The sequence below is a fragment of the Pelodiscus sinensis genome, chromosome 7, assembly GCF_049634645.1.
Source record: "Pelodiscus sinensis isolate JC-2024 chromosome 7, ASM4963464v1, whole genome shotgun sequence".
Lineage (NCBI taxonomy): Eukaryota > Metazoa > Chordata > Testudines > Trionychidae > Pelodiscus > Pelodiscus sinensis.
Genome location: NC_134717.1, coordinates 20,543,955 through 20,563,137, shown reverse-complemented (window position 1 = coordinate 20,563,137; position 19,183 = coordinate 20,543,955). Strand labels below are relative to the sequence as shown.

The following is a 19,183-nucleotide window of genomic DNA, read 5'->3' as shown; positions in this document are numbered from 1 at the left end:
ATTCGAAATAAAGCCCTATTTCGAAATACCTGTTAAACCTCATTACAGGAGGAATAACAGGTATTTCGAACTAGGGCTTTATTTCAAATGCTTGTTTCACTGCCGCGTGTAGACATGGGCAGTTATTCCGGGCTTGTCGATTTAAAAAATGGCGCCTGGATATTTAAATCCCGGGCTTGATTTGCAATTTCGAATGCCTACATTTGCAGTCCTATTTCGAATTAGGCTGCAAGTGTAGACATACCCTCAGAGAACAAGCAGTCTGATGTTCTTGAGTAGTGTCTATTTGTTGCAGATACGATTCATGGCACAAACACTTCATATACTTTGTGGGACCTTTTGGGATGAATGTTTATTCCTTGTTGGCCAGAAGATCTTACCTTTCGGGGAAAAAAGCTTGAGAAAATGACACACTGGTAGAGTCTTTACCCTACTGTATTTTATGAGAATTGTGATATCTGACTCATTTCTGATTTTAACTAAATTTTAATTTGGATTAGAACTGTTTGATTATATATTTCATAGAGATAAGTGCAAGTAATTCTCCTGTAGACCACAATATCCATGTTACTGATCATTTTAGAAATCTCCATGCTGATAATTGGAGTAGCCCCTTATCACCCATTGAACACCTTCTCCATATTAAAACATATATCAATTTTTTTGACTCTCACATTATTGTGGATCAATTTGTGGATGTAAGGATCTAGTCCTAAAGCCTTCCAACACTGATGAAATACTAAGGGCACATCTATGCTTACTGGGATTGATTCTCTGGAGGTCAATCTTCTAGCATTCAATTTAGCAGGTCTAATATAGACCTGCTAAATGAGAGCTGCTCCTGATAGTGTCTGGTACTCCTCCATTTGCTCCCATTGGCCTCCTGTGGTGTGAATGCCACCAAATCTCATCTTTAGGTAAGCCAACTCCAGCTACACATTTTGCGTAGTTGGAATTGTGTACCTTAAACCAACCTTCCTGGTCTAGGCCTAACATTTAAATTCAAAATGAGACTATCCAGTTTGTACCAAGTGACTATACTTATCTCACTCTCTGAAGGGACTTAAGTTTTGTCTACACGGTATGTTAGTACCTGTGAGAGGACATAAATTGTAGTGCCTACTAACATGTCACTCATTAAGTGGCTCGCATGAACCCTGCTCATGCATACTAAAAATTCCCAAGTGTGCATTGATGTAGTGCTGTTTATGTCCCTCTAACTCTCTGATACCCTCTCTAAACATTTAAATTGCTTCTTGAAATGCATATCTTCCAGGAAGTCTTCCCACATTTAACAGCCCTGTTCACATTTGACATTTTAAACTTGCTATCTCTTCGAAATAACTTGCATAAAATTTGCATTTAGGTCACTCATTTCTATATCAAAATGGAAGAATGGGCATATTTTACTTGCTTTAGTTTTGATTGTAACATTGGTTATTGATGCCTAAGTCTTATTTCATCTGTTCTGAGCTAAAAATTGAGAATACACATGCAGGTAAGGAAATTATTCAACTATAAATTCCAAGTACAATCTGTTGCAAATCTGGTTTTGGTTGTACTCAGAATATAACTAGTTTGTTATATTTTCCATCACCAGGTCCTATATTTATGTACTATTTCTTGGGGCTTGGTGAGGCCCAGAACTCAAGGACTCTCAGCTTTATATAATAATCCCGTCACTAGTAATGACTCCAGACACTCTCGCTATCTAGAGAGTATAGACATTAATTCTTTTAGCAAGATGTTTTGTCACAGCCATTTGGCAACTTGTCAGCACAGATGGTTTATCTGCTGCATACATATGTATAGCTTCAGACAGATTTTGGTCTCCTGGGTGAAACCCTTTTATATTTTAAACAGCTCTCTAGGGATTCCTCCAGCATAGGGGAATCGCCAGGTAACCGATAGCTTGTGTAACCTACTCTGTTTAAAAAACAGAGTTAGTGTTACATGTTTAGTACATTTCAATACTTTTACTGAAAAACAAAATAACTGATTGAGGATTTAAGGACTTATCTCCTTCTCAGGAAGTTCTGGTCACTTTCCGAGCCAAAATCAAATTTTTCCTTTCAATTCTTTTCATAGCAACTTCCACATCTGCATCTCTGCTGTTTCTTAACTCAACCCTGGCACAATTTCAAAGTTTTTTCTCATCATTTGACTTTCTTTTTCAGTCTTGTTTCCATATCATCTTCCTTTTTGTCTTCTGGAATCCCTTCCCAGTAGTTACTATTGGTCTCCATTATTTCTTTATTCAAATCCCCAGTGAAAGCTGACTTCTTTATTAAGGCCCATAAATGAAAACCAGTACAAGTATAAACAATCATCCTCGATGTAGGTTATCATCATACTTTTGATGCCCCAGTGGGTTCTTCTGTTTTCTACTCAGATTGTAAAATCCATAGAGCTGGGACTGTATATTCCCTTCTGCTTTGTGCCTAGATTAACACAGTGAGGCTCACAAATAAATAGTAATAGACATGGCTGCAAGATCTCATAATAACTATCTAGTTATTAAGAAATGCACATATAATCATTTGTATAATTTCTTCTAATTGTTCCTTTCAGCCAATCATAGTACAGGACATGGGCGCTTAAACAATTCTTATGATGGGGAAGGGGGGATGTGCTGACCTGTTGAACCAAACTACAAACACTGTATATAAAGGAAACCACTTCAAGCCAAATGCTCCAGCATCTCCTAGTTCCAGCATCTATGGACATAGCCATCCTGTTCACAAGATGAATTGGGACAGCTTCTCCAGGACCCATGGTTATAGGGAGGGACTAAGGAATGACAGGGTCTTGGCATGGTGGCAGCAGGGGTCACCTCCCCAATCACCATGTGAGTAGTGAGATCCACTCTTTCCCAGTCTGCTGCACGTGGTTTCTCAGTGGTGACAGGAAGCAGAGCACCCCACCCCAGGGCTCTCTGGTTCCCACCACCCTTGGAGAAGCCATATGCAGCAGGCCCAGAGATGGTAGGACAGTGGAACAGAGCAGGCTGCTGGCTGGCTCCAACTTCCACTGCCCCCATGGTGAGTGGGGAGGTGAGAGGCACACCATCACCCTCCACTCTGAATTGTGCGGGGCAAGGGAAAAAGGGATGGAGCATGGGCATGAAACTTGGGGGAGGGGTGGAAGGGGGAATGGGGCAGTGGAGGGGCGGGGGCTTGTGGCAAGGGGGTTGCCCTGGGTCTTTTATCCCCCTTAGGATGACCCTGTCTGGTATAAGATTTTGCATAGCTTATCATCATAGTGAAATAAGTATGCAATAATCATGTAAATTAGATCCTACTTAGCCTAGTGCCAAAATTTCATAATTGAGAAATGTGTGTTCAGTTATGGTTTAGTAACTACAGAATACTCTGGCTAAGTCTATATATCCTAATGTTATAATTTATAAATATATTTAATTAATCCATTGAAGAGTAATAATATAATTGGCACATTACCATCCCTGTGATAGGGGTGATACTTTTTCTGACCATAATGAGATCTTTTAGCCTGTCGTAGGTTAAAGAGTTTTTAAAATTTATTTATTTAAAGAAATAGACCTAAAAGAATCCAAATGATTTTGTAACAGCATTTTCTCAGTATGGGCTAATACAAATGGCATTGAAATCAATGGGAGTCTATTCACCAAGTTCTATGGGACTTGGATTATTTCATGTATGTGATCAGTTTATTCAGAAAGGAAAAATTCATGAGACTTCTGTCTGTTCTGTTCACTTTCACATCATGGTTCATACATAACTTGAAAGAATTCAGTGCACATTTTGAATAACAGAGAAGATTATTAATAAGTTTCATAAACCCTGAATACCGTTGTGCAAAATTTGTTTTTGTTTTTCTCAGCTGAATTTAAATGTCAACCAGGACGTTTTCAATGTGGAACTGGACTTTGTGCTCTGCCCGCCTTTATTTGTGATGGAGAAAATGATTGTGGGGACAATTCTGATGAACTCAACTGTGGTAGGTGATTATATGTAGCACAGAATTCAAAAACTGACTAAGATCTTCAGTGACGATTACTTGAATTCCCATGAGAAACTCATCTGGATTTTTCTACCTATCTTCCAGACACACATGTCTGCCTGTCAGGTCAGTTCAAGTGTATGAAGAATCAGAAATGTATCCCAATAAATCTCAGGTGCAATGGACATGATGACTGTGGTGATGAAGAAGATGAAAGAGATTGCCGTAAGTTATGTTTAGAGAGTATTGTGTTGCTCTTGATGGAAAGTTTTAAATGTAGAGTTAAAAAGATATACTTAAAATCACTGTATCCCCAATATAAAAAAGTTAATCATTAGACTATTTGAAATAAAGTACCTGAGATAATCTGTGTACCAAAAGAAATCAATTACTTCTGTACTAACTTCAATTTTTCTTAACCATGACAATGAGAGAGAATTAATCATGTGGGTCTCTTAATTAGACCAAACTGTATATAATACTTTGACCACTCCCAATGCCAACTCTTGTCTCCTGCTTGGTTTTTCTGCATTCCTCATGTACACCCACATCTTGAATACTGAGTACAGTTGTGGTAGCCTCATATAAAAAAAGATATATTGGCATTTAAAAAGGTTCAGCAAAGAGCAACAAAAATTATTAGGGGTTTGGAACGGGTCCCATATGAAGAGAGGTTAAGGATACTGGGACTTTTTGTCTTAGGGTATGTCTCGACTGCATGCCTCTGTCGCCAAAGGGATGTAAATTAGACATACTGACATTGCAAATGAAGCAGGGAGCTGTCAAGAAGGGGATCAGGCAACAAAGAAAGCCTTTGTCAGCCAATCCTGTAAACCTCGTTTTACGAGGCATAAGGGATCAGCTGAGAAAGGCTTTCTTTGTCGCACGATCCCTGTCTTTACAGCTGCTTTTTGTCAATGAATTGCCAACTCTGCAAAATGTGTTGGCCATTTTTATTCAAATGAAGCATGAGAGATTTAAATCCCCAGTTCATTTGCAATGTCGGTATATCTAATTTACATCCCTCTGAAGACAGAGGGATGTAGTCTAGACATACCCTTAGAAAAGAAGAGACTAAGGGGGGATATGATAGAGGTCTATAAAATCATGACGTGGAAAAAGTGAATAAGGAAAAATTATTTACTTGTTCCCATAACATAAGAAGTAGGAGTCACCAAATGAAATTAACAGGTAGTAGGTTTAAAACAAACAAGTTTTTCTTCATACAGCGCATAGTCAACCTGTGGAACCTGCCAGAAGATGTTGTGCAGACCAGGAATTTAAAAGGGTTCAAAAAAGGACTAGATAAATTCATGGAGTTAGGTCCATCAATAGCTATTAGCCAAGATGGGCAGGAATGGTGTCCCTAACCTCTGTTTGTCAGAGGCTGGAAATGGATGACAGGAGAGGGATCACGTGATGATTACCTGTTCTGTTCACTCCCTCTGGGGCATCTGGCATTGGCCACTGTTGGAAGGCAGGATACTGGGCTCGACGGACCTTTGGCATGACTTAGTATGGCCATTCTTATGTTCTTATGACTGTCTGCCATGGCCTGAAGGTAACACAGATTACTGGGAGAGGATATCTTTGTTTCTGCCCCTTAACTGAGAGGTAACAGAATACTCTCCTTGCAGGTCACAGAATTCTTTTTTATGGCAGGTTTGTATAAATTTACCCATATAACATTAAACTGAATAAAAAGATCAAAAAAGTGAAAATGGAATTATAATAATTCATTTGAGCTTACATCCTTACATTTTCATTTATCCTAAAATAAACTTGATAAAATGGCATTTTCATCTGAAAGAGGGGAAAATGTTGAATAGCTTACATCTCTGATGTACAGCTCTATTAATTTGACATAGGCAATAACATTATCAAATAAGTCTGTGTTCATGGCCAATCTTTTTTTTTTTTTTTTTTACTTCCCAAGATGATTTATGAAAAGAAGTCTTCTGAGATAGTGAGATTAAATACATTAAGGAGGAAATGAGGAAGAAAATTATTTTTGATTGGTAAATAACTAGGGATAGCATCCCGACAGGAAAGAGACATTAATTTCTTCATATTCCTGGCTGAGCAGAAAATAATCAAATTCCATCCTTGATGTGAGAAACTTCTGTAGCATTTTTGTAAAGTTTTAAAAAGAAGTACATTGAGAACCAGATTTAGCTGCACAGAGGAAATCCTAGAAACTAAAGATACACATACAAAGCAGCTTTCAGCATCAGGGAAAATTGGCAGCAATTCTTTAAAGCAAAATCTTTGGTTACCTAGACAATTATGTTGACATTGTGAAGTACTTTTCATTTTGGTTCTTCAATTTATTACTTTTCTTCAAAACAATGAAGACAGAGTGGAAGGATTTCAGGAGCATTGGACGCTGTTGTATTCATTTAGATTGAATAAAATGGCCCAAAGAGTCAAAGATATTAACATGGCCCTGAAACTATCCAACATTAAACAGTTTTAAATGTTGTTTGGGGTTTGTTGTGCAGACTGCTTAGTATCATGGCAAATACATACTAAAAAGTCCCATTGCCATTTTAACAAAGATCCAGATAAAAGGGGGAAAACATTAACGTATTTGAAATGTAAATTATTAAATAAGGCTTCCATTTTAACAGCATCCCTTGTTCCATTTCCCTTTAGCTGCAGAGAGCCTTTAAAAGGAAAAGCCCCTTCGTTTGACAGTATCTTAGCTGGTATTAAGTTGGTAATGACTGTCCCTTACAGAAAAAGAGAAGTTATTTCAGATGGGTTGCAGTCCTGATGTTTCTGCTGCTGCTCAAGTTTAATCCTTTTTAATTTAATCATTTTCTAGAAGGCAAAGCACAACAAAAATATACAAAAAGGGAAAGAGCAACAATGATGGAAAATGTAGCTGTCACTGCTCGTAACTTGTAACCTTGGTACTGCAAAACTCAGCCACGGTGCGTGATCTTATCACTGACACCTAGCAAAATTGTACCAGGATATTGCATTTAGCTGTCTCTTTCTGATCACAGGCTTTTACAGATCAGGCAGTTTTAGCTAGCTAATTAGACAGAAGGAAAAGGGAGAGGGATAGGAAAGTGAAGAAATAAGATGGGGGGTTGGAGAAGGGAGAGAGAAAAGGAAAGAGAGGGAGGGAAGATAATGAAGTCTCACAACACAGGTGGTGGTTGGGGTCTAGCTAGAGCCAGTGATGATAGAAATGTCATGTGGGTTGCCTCTTTGTACCAGTCTGGTCATGATACGTTTTGGGATCAGGATGAGAAAAGCTAATGATGTTACAATGGCTCTCTGGGTCTCAGGATGTCAACTGATGATGAAACTTTCTTAATTGACGCTTTCCTTAGGTTTTTGGGGCTGATAGAGTTTTAGAGATTAAACAGGTTCTTGTTCATAAAGGTGGAGAAAAATGAGTAAATATGTTTTGTAGCCTTTTAGCATATTGTTAGCATTTGGTATATCAAATTTAACAATGTTGAAAGTATTCTTGGTTGTAACCAATGGAACAACATAAATATTGTGGTCTCTGTAAACTCATTTGGGTAATAATTAATTAGCAGTATATAATCAAATGGATTAAATAATAAGAGAATGCATTAAATGAGATTGCTATTTTCTTGGCGATAGCAGTAAAAGCACAGCAGAACTTATGGAGAGCCTATTGCTAACAGCTGAGGTTATTTATTTTTAACAAAAAACATTTTGAGTCTTGGCAGATATTTTTAGCTTTAAAAATAACTCCCTTTCTTTAAAGCGGAAAACAGCTGTTCTCCAGACCACTTCCAGTGTAAAACAACAAAACACTGTATTTCTAAACTCTGGGTATGTGATGAGGACCCAGACTGTGCTGATGGATCAGATGAAGCAAACTGTGGTGAGTACAACATTTGGTACCTAAAGGATTGCAGTAAGAAACCTGTTGTTTAAAAGTAATGGCAATGCTTTATTTAAATCTCATATTTCTAATATCAGTATCTTTATAACTTTCTTGCTCAAGAAGACTTTTCCCCTTTTTAGAAATATATTTATATTTTCTTACCATCAATTTTAATAGGAAGTGACAATGGTATTAAATGTGTCCTGCATCATTATTTCAAAGTAATCATGGGATAGAATAGCTTTAATTTGCCTGGCAATCTGTTTTGAAGTATCTGCTTTATGGCTAGCAGTTGTCAAACAAATGACTTAAAACATTGGTGACTTCTCTTCTTAATTCTTACTGCAGAATTACTCAGTGCCTATTTTTTCTACATATTTTTTTGCCTAATGTATTCAACTAAATGGGATGAATAAAAAAAAGCTTCTGGAAACAGCTGAGTAGTTTAAATAGGTTAAATTGTGTAAAATAAACAGGTTTTTTTTTATCAGCAATCACAGGAGTACTGAAAGAATATTCCAGTGTAAGACAGGTCTCTCAAAAAATTAGCTGAGTAGTCATCAAAAGCTAAGCAATCTGGAAGCAGAATTTTGTAGTGACTTTTATTAATGCAATAATAAATAGAAAAGAGTTTATTTATTTCCTTTGGGAATCTTTCTTTTGTTGTTGTCTGTTGTTCCCCTTTGCACAAAAAGGAAAAACCTTAGCATTTTTTTTTTTTTACTTTTACCTGCAAGGTGACTTGAAAGACTTTTTAACTGCAAAGACCTGTGTTCATGTTTTTCTAATAGTAGTTAAAATATCTTTTAAAACAGTAAAACAGTTCAAGGTACTAGATTCACTACATGGTACTTACTTTCCATCCTAGTAATGTGATCAAAAATTTCAGGACAAACAGCAAACTTGGATTTTGATAAGTAATTGGAAGAGGAAAAGATTTTTTTATGTATTTTGTTTTAAATTCATTTATTTGTAAGCCTAAAATCTGTTATAACATTGAATCATTACTATTTTGAATATCTATATTTTAAAAGTTTTTCAATTCACCTGCAATAATAATAACATTTTATGACTTAATTAATTAACTAATCCTCCATAATTTCCTTACTAATGGGGAAAGTAAATATAGTGAACTATAGTGTCCCAATTTTACAGGTGGAGAAACTGAGAGAAACAGAAACTAAGAAATTTGAACAAGGATGGGCAGTTATTTCTTTTCATGACTAGAAGCAAAATTCAACTTGGATATAATGAACAACTTTCAGGGATTTGTAACTACCTCCCCCCAACCCCCCTCCCCCCCGCCCTTTCCTTATGGTAGTTATAGGACAAACTCTTACAGATAAGATCACTCATATATGGGAACATACTATTCTTTCTGTTCTATGGTTATTGGTGCTTGTGGTCTAAATGAGTGTGATGTCTCTGGATCTTTTATGAATAAGGCATTTGCAACATTAAGTGCTAGAAAATTTCATGCCAGCATAAGCTATATGGCAAGACTCTGTCAATTCGAGAAAGAGAATTTCTACCACTAATGTAGTGATCCCATTCCAATAGTAACTTTTCAGTTCTCCCATGCCTTCAGTGATAACCACAGCAGATCTCGAATCTCAGTTGCATATTTATTTGTGGAGTGGGGGGAGTACATCTAAACAACAGCCAAAAGAAAAGTTACACCTTAGCATTCTCAAGTTAAGAGCCATTCAATGTTCTCTCTGGTTGTTTCTACCATAAGTCTGCCATATAAGTAGTTAGAGAAAATACAGCCTCCATGTATTATCCTAACAAATATAGTGGAGTATGAACTCTTATTAGGAATACAAAAAGATGATTTCATTCTAGGACTGGTATATTCCTGACAATATATATGCTCAATAGATATATAACTAGCAGGGATATACAACAATCAGCTGACCAGGAACACATCGTACATGCACGAATGGTCATTGAAATGTCAGTAAAATACTTTTCGCTAGATGGGGTATCTAGATGTTGACCTCTTAACATCAAGATGCAACAAAAAATGCCACACATTTTGTTTAAGGATGGAGAGGCACGAGTAGTCAGTCTCAGATACATGCCGAATAATGGAATCAAGGTATGTTTTATATGCTTCCTCCTTTCCAACTTATTTATAGGATATATAAACAAGTAAAGACAGGATGGGGACAACCTATTGCTTGCCATTAGATTTGAACGTATTGGCTCATCAGAAAGGACAAGTTTTTTTAGCCCTGACCTGCCTTCACCTAACTACACTGTGTGGGCAACTTTGTGAGTCTGCCTAGAAAACTTTTTCTTTTTTGCATCACATATCAAAGCAGCTTTCAGGATACCTTCCTCTATGTCCACTTTCAATTTCAGTGTATTGGAGAACTAGACCCCTATAGAATGATCACCTGCACTGGACAGCAGCCACAAGTTATCAACAATTTGGTTGGCTTCCTTCCTCCTATATCCAGTCCTAATATTGGCCAAAAATATATCCACTCCCAAAGTAGAGAAATGTATCCCGTTTCCTGAGTAATTCAAGTAATTACCAAACCTCTCCATTCTTGATGCTCAACACATCTTCTGGATTGTTAACCCATGCAGATGCAGCTAATCCTTTACCATTTTAGTTGCTCTTGGGAAAAGTTCCTCAAACTCTCTATGCCCCCTATGAGAGAGTAGAATATGCCACACGGTACTTCAGTCTTCAACATATCGTGTCTTGTCATTTTTCTTACATGGAAAAGGTGCAGAAGTCATACTCCAAGTCTCATTTATCTCTGGGAAATGGCACTTTTAGCTTTTGTTTGCACTGGATTGTAGCCACAAGTTGTAACAGACTGAACATTCTTCTATTCCTCCTATTCTTAAATTCCTACTCTCACTCTTTTTAATGTAAACTGTGAGGAATGTGGAAAACCATTTGGACCACTGCCAATTTGGTCCAACCAGAAGAAGTTCCTTCCTGATCTCAGCAGTTTTACCTAGAGAACCCAGGAAACATAACTCAGTATATTTCAACTATAGTGAGGGATGGTAGACCACAAACAGCTGAAGAAGGTCACTAGAATCTCAGGAAGGTTTTTATATTGGAGAAAGTGTCTAAAAATGATTTGTATCTCCTGATTTTCTTGGCTGGTCAGTAGGACACAGAAAAGCTACTCCTCACTGAGGCTTGCATCCACATGAGCTTTGAGGCATGAGGATGCTTTCAGCTTCAGTTATGCCTGGTCCTTCTGTTCCCAGGTCCATCCCTCTAGTGGTCTAACCAAACTCCCATTCTCACCCTTCGTCCCCCATCCCCCACCACAAACACAACAAGGACAATTGTATTTAAGCAAGAAACTGCTTCTAGGGATGGGATAAAGTGTGTGCGTGCACTTGGCACACCTGAACACTTTCTGCACAGAAACGTATTTCAGTATGAGAACTGTGTTTTGCAAGAGGGTTTGCTTCCCAGAACAAATAAATATGTCATGTGCCCCTAAAAGAAGAGAAAGAGAGGGCTTTCCATGGAGCTTTTGCTAAACTTATAAAACCTATAATTTAAAATGTACATTTGGCAGCATGTCCTGCCAATTATATATTTCAATTATTTGTGCCACAGTATTTTTTAAAGAAAACATAGATGATAACAAAAATATAGCTTTGTATAACATGATGTAACATGCTATTTAGTCATTTATTTAGTAAACAGCATAAAGGACTTGATTTTATAAAGGAATTTAGATATCTGCAGATGCATATATGAACCAAGGGTAAATTTCAAAAATGCCTGGCCTTAAAGAAATTTTCAGAAGTGCCCAGATGCACTCCCCCTAGGTGCCTAAATGTATCTTTAGGTGCCTGAGTTACAAGGTATAAAGCCCACTCTGGTAGTGATGGGGTTATGGGGAGCTAGAGAGCCCAATTAGCCAGTTCAATGGCATTTGAATGGGAGACAGGTAATTAAGGATTACACCCAGCTGGGGAGAATAATCCAGCTGTATTCATTTTATAAAAGAAGTATTTTAGAGTCAGTAGGGAAGGAACATGGGGAAAATTATATAATACTAAAATCTCTAGCTAAGAACATAAGGATAGGGGAGGTCAACCCCCTGTGGAATACAAAGTGGTTCAGAAAAAGTGCTGGGATATAAGAAGAGCTAGGAAAATACCCATTAGAAACTTGCTAGTGGAATGTAAAAACAAATAACTAGTTGAGAAGTTCCTTGAGACAAAGGCACTAGGAAAGGTAAAAAATAGTTGCCAGCTATCCAGGTTCCTAACTGAAATGAGAGAGGTCAGATATGCTATGCTACTTGCATGATAATGTGATATATGCTAAGGGTCTAATTAGCAAAAGAGATGATAGCAAGCCCTCCCCAGCTGTGCTGATCACATTTAGTGGAAAACACTTCCGGAGAGAGTAATTTTAGGGTATCAGGTGCTCTGGACTAATCTGAACTCCTCTGTTGAGATGCTAAAAATGTCCATGATTTAGTCACCTAGCAAATAATTGCAATGGGAAATTAAGGTGCAGCCAATATGAAAATGATTCTTACTGTAATTGTAAGGAAGAGACAGAATTAAATTATTCTAATGGTGGAAGAAAACACAGCTCAGCATGCGGAGGATGTACTTAGCACATGCTTAGCACATCTTGCCTTGCTACCATAATTGGGACCATAATTGCATACAGTGAGCTAAGAAAGGAATGGCAAGAACAGTGGACATATGAAATGAAGGGGAAAATATGGGGAAGTGTACGCAACAGTTGAAAATGTTGATCTAATCCTAGTAAGAGATTGAGCAAAGGAGCTCTATTCAGAATGTTAATAAATCATTGTGAAATAAATAGTAATCTTTTTTTCTAATAGACATAGGGATCAACTAGACAAAACATGTCAGGTCCAGGAAATGATAGATCATATTTTATGGAATTTAAAAAACTCTACAAAGGAAAAGAGACAACTCAAAAGCCTTAAAGTAATAAAATTTGCTTCGTAACCCATATCCAGAATACAAGGAAAACAGGGTCCAATTTTAAAAAAACTATCCTGCAGTTCTTCAAAAATACTGGGAGAGGAGACACTCAGCTGTACTCACAACTTATCTATCAAGTCCAATGAATTGCAATCATTGACTCAGGAAGTGAAACTGCTGTAACATCAAATCAAGAGGTGGAGAAGAAAAATAGGAGAGGAGTGAGAGAGAAAATTGTATTCTGGAATTGGCCCTGAGAGGAGAGGGCAGCTGGGGTGAATGGGTTGTAGGAAGCTGCTAAAGAGTCTGGAAACTGCCAGGATGAAGTTCCTTAGCAGCAGGATGCCAGTAAGTCATACAAGGGGTCAGTCTTCCCAAGAAACAGGACTAGAGGACATATTCCTGGGAAAGACACCTGTGGATAACCAGTTGTAGGTTGTAGCAAGGTCTTATGAGGAACAGTCTTATCAACTTTAATACAGTGACTCTGGGCTGGAATCCAGAGAAGAGCAGAAAATTCTCCCCTTACCCCCAGAAAAGAGAGCAGGAAAGCATTACTGAGCACTATAGAGCGCTAATGAATACTGGGATTAACAATCCAGTACAGGGTCAAAGGACTTTTTGTCAGTGGGACTCTTTATTACCTCAGAAAGGGTGAAATTATGAATCATCTCAAAGAGGACTGGAGTTGCAAGAATCTGACTGTTTCAGAGCCAAGCAGCTGTCTGGTGGGGATAACAGAACCAGAGTTGCTGCAACACCACAACAGAAGCACAGTTGGACATATTGATAAGTTAGCTCCATTGCCATTCAAATACCCTTTAAAAATCTGGCCTTAGTATAAATAGCAATTTAAGCTTAAATTAAGCATTTGGATAATGTTAGGTATTTGTTCTAAGGGTATGTCAACACTTGCACCCTAGTTAAAACTAGGGATGCAAATGCAGGTATTCGAAATAGTCAATACAGCGGGGATTTAAATATCCCACGCTTCATTAGCATGATCTCACCGGCGCGCTAGTTCGAATAATAGCTGATTCGAACGAGGAAGTGTGAACTGGGATGCGTTAGTTTGAACCAAACTCCTCAGTTTGAACTAACATTAATCCTCATTTTTTGAGAACTAAGGATTTAGTTCAAGTTAACGTTTGATTGCCATGTGTAGCCGCGGGCAGTTAGTTCGGACTAGGGGGATTTAAAATGGTGCCCGGATGGGACGATGCAAATAAAGCCCGGGATATTTAAATCCTAGGCTTCATTTGCAACTTTGAATGCCTATATTAGCCTCCTTAGTTCGAACTAAGGGGCTGGTATAGACATACCCTGAGCGTCTACACAGCAATTCCATTATTTTGAAATAATTTTGAAATAACGGATAGCTTATTCTGACTTCTGTAAACCTCATTCTATGAAGAAGAACACCTTTTCAAATATAGCTATTTTGAAATAAGACGTGTGTAGACGCTCCACTTCTGCTATTTCGAAGTAGCTTCTCACCAGGGCCATTCTAAGTTATTCCTCCTGGGACTCTAAATCAAGATAGCATGTCTACATTAGAAAAGCCTGCCTCAGACTAATTTTGAGGCTTCCCTGAGAGTAGATGTGATAATTAGAAATAAACTAATTAGAAATAAACTATTTTGGAATAACTATTTTGGAATAACTTATTCTGAAATAACTGTCTAATGTAGATGTAGCCTATTACTATATAATTATAAAATAAATAATTTGGGATATAAATATTGCCCTTACATTTTGGAGTACAATATGTAGAGCAATATAAACAGATCATTGTATGAAATTAGAGTTTGTACTGACTTTACTCATGCTTTATGAGTAGCCTGTTGTAAAATGAGGCAAATATGTAGATAAATTGAAGTACCACCCGAAGACCTCTTGGTACCTCCATGGATATGCATATCCCTGTCTGAGAACCAATGATCTAAAACACACAGACAGATTAATAGTAGAGAATGACAAAGTACAATGTACTCTCTAAAAGCTATTTATTATTCATGGTCTTTGGTTGAAAGAAGAAGTTTTGTTTCTGAAGTTGGGGAATTTACAGGCCCTGTTTTGCTGTTTAAAGTTATTGTCCTGATAAATGAATTAGAATGAATTTTTTATTTTTTGCTGTTGGATGGTCATTTAATTGTAATATTCTTAGGGGTACCTAAAGATTTTTGTATGGGTGTCTGAAAGAAAGAAAGAAAGAAAGAAAGAAAGAAAGAAAGAAAGAAAGAAAGAAAGAAAGAAAGAAAGAAAGAAAGAAAGAAAGAAAGAAAGAGAAAGGCAGGCTCAATATTTCACATAGGCTGTGTCTAGACTGCATGGATTTTCAAAAAAGTAGCCTTTTTTCGAAAAAACTTCACCTGCGTCTAGACTACAGCCAGTTTCTTTTGAAATTAAATGAAAAGACTGCGGCTTTTCTTTCGACGGCAGTACTCCTCATTTCACGAGGAAGAACGCCTTTTTTTCGAAAGTGCTCTTTCGAAAAAAGGCGTTCTTGAATGCAAACAGGGCTTTTTCAAAAGAGAGCATCCAGACTGCCTGGGTGCTCTCTTTCGAAAAAGCAGCTTGCTTTTTCGAAAGTACTGCTTGCAGTCTAGACACTCGTTTTCGAAAGAGGCTTTTTCGAAAGTATCTTTCGAAAAAGTCTCTTTCGAAAGAGGCTTGCAGTCTAGACGTAGCCATAAAGTTGTTACATGTTTTGTGGGGGATGGGTTATTTGAGGACATCAGCGTTTATGTGTGTATAATATATATAGTCATAATTCATATGATCATCATGCAGGAGTTGTATAGATCATGGCAGAGGAGAGTCTTAAAGAGTGGTTAGGAAAAGGAAAAAGTAATGGGTATAAGGAATTTATTGATTAGTTTACCATGTGCAAGAAGCAGTCTCAGAGAAAGTGATGAAATGTTTGAGGGAGAACTGAACCAGTGGGTAGAAATGGTTGGGAATATAGGAGCAAAGCAGCAGCGAGCACTGAAGCAATAAGTTACTAGATCAGCTAGATAGGGCCCGTCAAGATGGTGATGAACTTTAAAGATAAAGACCACTAGAGACCAGAGTACCTACTCATGCTAAATCCCATTCACCAATTATTTTGATATCTCATTCTATCTAGTCCCCAAGTTTGCACAAAGCTGGTATTTGGGCACAACATCAAATGCAATCTCTGCAATGCATGTATTGGTCCTATCACTTCAAAGGCTAGGGAGTATGCCTGACTAAAGCTATTTTTATTAGTCACTCTTCTTCATGACTACTTAATTTAAACACTTTAATGGGCATTGATGACATCACAGGACCAAAACTAGTAGTCTGTAAAAGAACCCTAATAGGAATTCAAGAAATTCCCACTGAAATTGCATTGCACTGACATGTAATTTTAAAAATGTCATTGTTGCTTTTATAAAACAAACTTATTATAGATGTACTATATATATATATATATATATATATATATATATATATATATATATATATATATATATATATATATATGTACTTTATATATATATATATAAAGTACATCTATAATAAGTTTGTTTTATATATATATATGCCACTTGGTATTTTTTCCCACTCTGCAAGATTCTCCATTATTCCTTCCTTTCTCCCTTGAACCTAAAAGAATAAAGTAAAGAGGGAGTGGGGGGGAATCAAACTGCAAATAGAACACAAAAGTAGCAGCAACCCATTGAAAGAATAGTGGAGCTGTAGCTGCTTGGATTGCTTATGCCATCCACAGAAGGATTTATCCATTATCATATGCTGTGAGTGTAAATGCTTGATTCAAAATGCTAGTTGCTGAATGATGAAACCTAATTTCAATTTCATTTTATAAACTCCTGACATCCTGTGTCTGATGCAGAGAGTGAATAAATCAAAAGTATGGAAAAATGTTAAGTTTTTCACTAGCTGTGTAGGTAGAGCTTATGTTCTTATGTTCTTATTTAGAGCTCCAATTATTTGTAGTATTTTAAGTGTAAACACACCCACTTTGTACTCTGTTGCATAAATATGCCGATAGTATATCAGGGATGCTGCTCCATCCCTGAGTCTCATATCTAAGTCCAGTTCACAGCGCACACCATAGCCGTAGGACTCTTAACAGCCACACAGCTTGAGTGGGATATGTGAGCAGATCTGTGCTGTTCCCAAATTCTGTCTTTGGTGCAGAGAATTTGTTTATAAATAGAGGCAAGATGATTAAGATAACAAACGTCTTGTCATTAAAGTAAATTAAGGGTCATTAGATGATCCTGGAAGCATTGCCAGGTGCCCTGGTTAAAGTCAGAAAACAAAGAGGTAGGAGTAAAATTTTACAACCAGAGTGAATAGTGGTGTCCGCCAAGGGTCTGGACAGAGACCATCTCTGTATGGCATATTCATAAATGATCTGGAAAAAGGGTTAAACCAGGAGGTCGCAACTTTGCAGATAATACAAAATTACTTAAGATAGTCAAATCTAAAGCTGACTGCAAAAGGAATCTCAACAAAACTGAGCAACATAATGGCAGATGAAATCTAGTGCTGATAAATGCAAAGTAATGCATTTGGCAAAATATAATCCCACCTACACATGCAGAATGATGGGGTATGAATTAACTGTTACCACTAAGGAAAGAGATCTTGGAGTCATTATGGATATTTTTGTGGGAGCAACTTAAACGTAAAAACCTGTAGTTCTCTTCTTTCTTTCAAAACTGGTTTATTAGCAGGAATTCTATGTACCAAACTCAGCAATGATGTGTATATTGAACATTTACATTCATTTAGATTTATATAAGATGAGACATTAGCATCCACTCACTAATATCTAGAATGTACACTGGGGTAATTTGCATATCTAGGAGCCAGAGAAAAGTCTAAACTAAATTGGGAATGTCAGGAGAATACTGTACTCTACTTTATGCTTTCTTACATCGTCCTTTTCCTCAATGTAATTTGTAACAATTTACAGTCTGTTACCCATCAGCATAATGAGCATAAGAAGCATTAGGGAAGTGAGACCACTTTATGCTAACATACATATCACTTTTGAATTTGGCAGTTTTAAAATGTCAGTCATTTGCAACATTGGGATACTGTTGCATTTATACCTCTGGGTTTTTTTTTATTTGAAATGTTACCAGTAATACAACTTCTCCTATTAGTTCAGTTGAAAAAAGCTTCAGAACAATCACTGACAAATTTAAAATATCTTAGCTTTCAAGTATCAATCAGAGTCCAAACTGAAAGCTGATAGTTGTCTGTTATCAGATAATGTGCATGCGGTAATATCTTCGATTGCACCAATTTCTGTTGATGAGTGAGACAAGCTTTTGAGCTCTCTCACCAAAAGACATTAGTCCAATGAGAAATATTTGCTCACTTTGTCTTTCTAATATCCTGAGACTAATATGGCTACAAAATGCTATTTACAATTCTTATAAATTTTATGATAATTAGTTTTGTTTTTGCCATGGATTAATAAAATATTGAGAAACAACATCTAACACAGATGTGTAGTCATGTTGCTGAATGCACTACTGATGAGTGTCATGTAAGAACCAATAAGGAACAGGATTCAGTCAAATAGAGTGGCACTGTGGCTGCCCTGTAAAATGATTCTTTGTCTTATATAGATCAGTACCACTAAAATGTTTAGTATTCCTCAATTTGACATGTGTCTGGCCATATTATCATTCCACCTCTTTAGTAGCAATCTTTTTAATATAATGATGCATAGCCATTTTCATTGCAGATAAAAAGACTTGTGGGACTCATGAATTCCAGTGCAAAAACAACAACTGTATTCCAGATCACTGGAGATGTGACAGCCAAAATGACTGTGGTGATAATTCAGATGAAGAAAACTGCAGTAAGTAAATCTTGTCTAATGGTACGATTTGAAATTTACAGCCTATTAAGTAAACAGGAGAAAACTTTTTTATATGAATAAAATGTACAATTGATTTTATCTTTGCACTTTCATTCGTGGTCACATGCAGTCTGGCATATGCAGGATCAGTTGACCTGAATCCAGAACAACGAATCTGAAAGTCTCATGTTTCAAATTATTTTCATTCAAGAAAAGATTATTTACAATTTTGCACAATATGAATATGCAATGGAACATCTGACATGACAATAACACTAGAAGGTAGGAGGAGAACAAGTTAAAAACAGATGATCAGAAAATCTGATTTTTCTGTATGAAGGTAAGTTCCATATTTCTGATATTCAGGTATATCCATGAGTCAGCAGCAAACCCTCCTAACACTTCCCCAAGTGAATAGATACCTATGAACAGTGGGAGATATTTAAGGCAAATACTCCCAGCCTGTTATACTTTGTATATTCAGTAGGGAATCTGAC

General features: G+C 37.0%; 1 protein-coding gene across 2 annotated transcripts in view; it reads left to right on the top strand.

The window, feature by feature from the left end:
- Nucleotides 1-19,183, top strand: part of LRP1B (LDL receptor related protein 1B) — a 1,349,043-nt gene that overhangs the window by 1,178,596 nt on the left and 151,264 nt on the right. For both annotated transcript variants that reach the window (XM_075933312.1, XM_075933313.1), the window contains 4 exons: nt 3,862-3,978; nt 4,087-4,206; nt 7,733-7,852; nt 18,570-18,686. In XM_075933312.1, the coding sequence (XP_075789427.1) occupies nt 3,862-3,978; nt 4,087-4,206; nt 7,733-7,852; nt 18,570-18,686 (474 nt within the window). The remainder of the gene's footprint in view (nt 1-3,861; nt 3,979-4,086; nt 4,207-7,732; nt 7,853-18,569; nt 18,687-19,183) is intronic.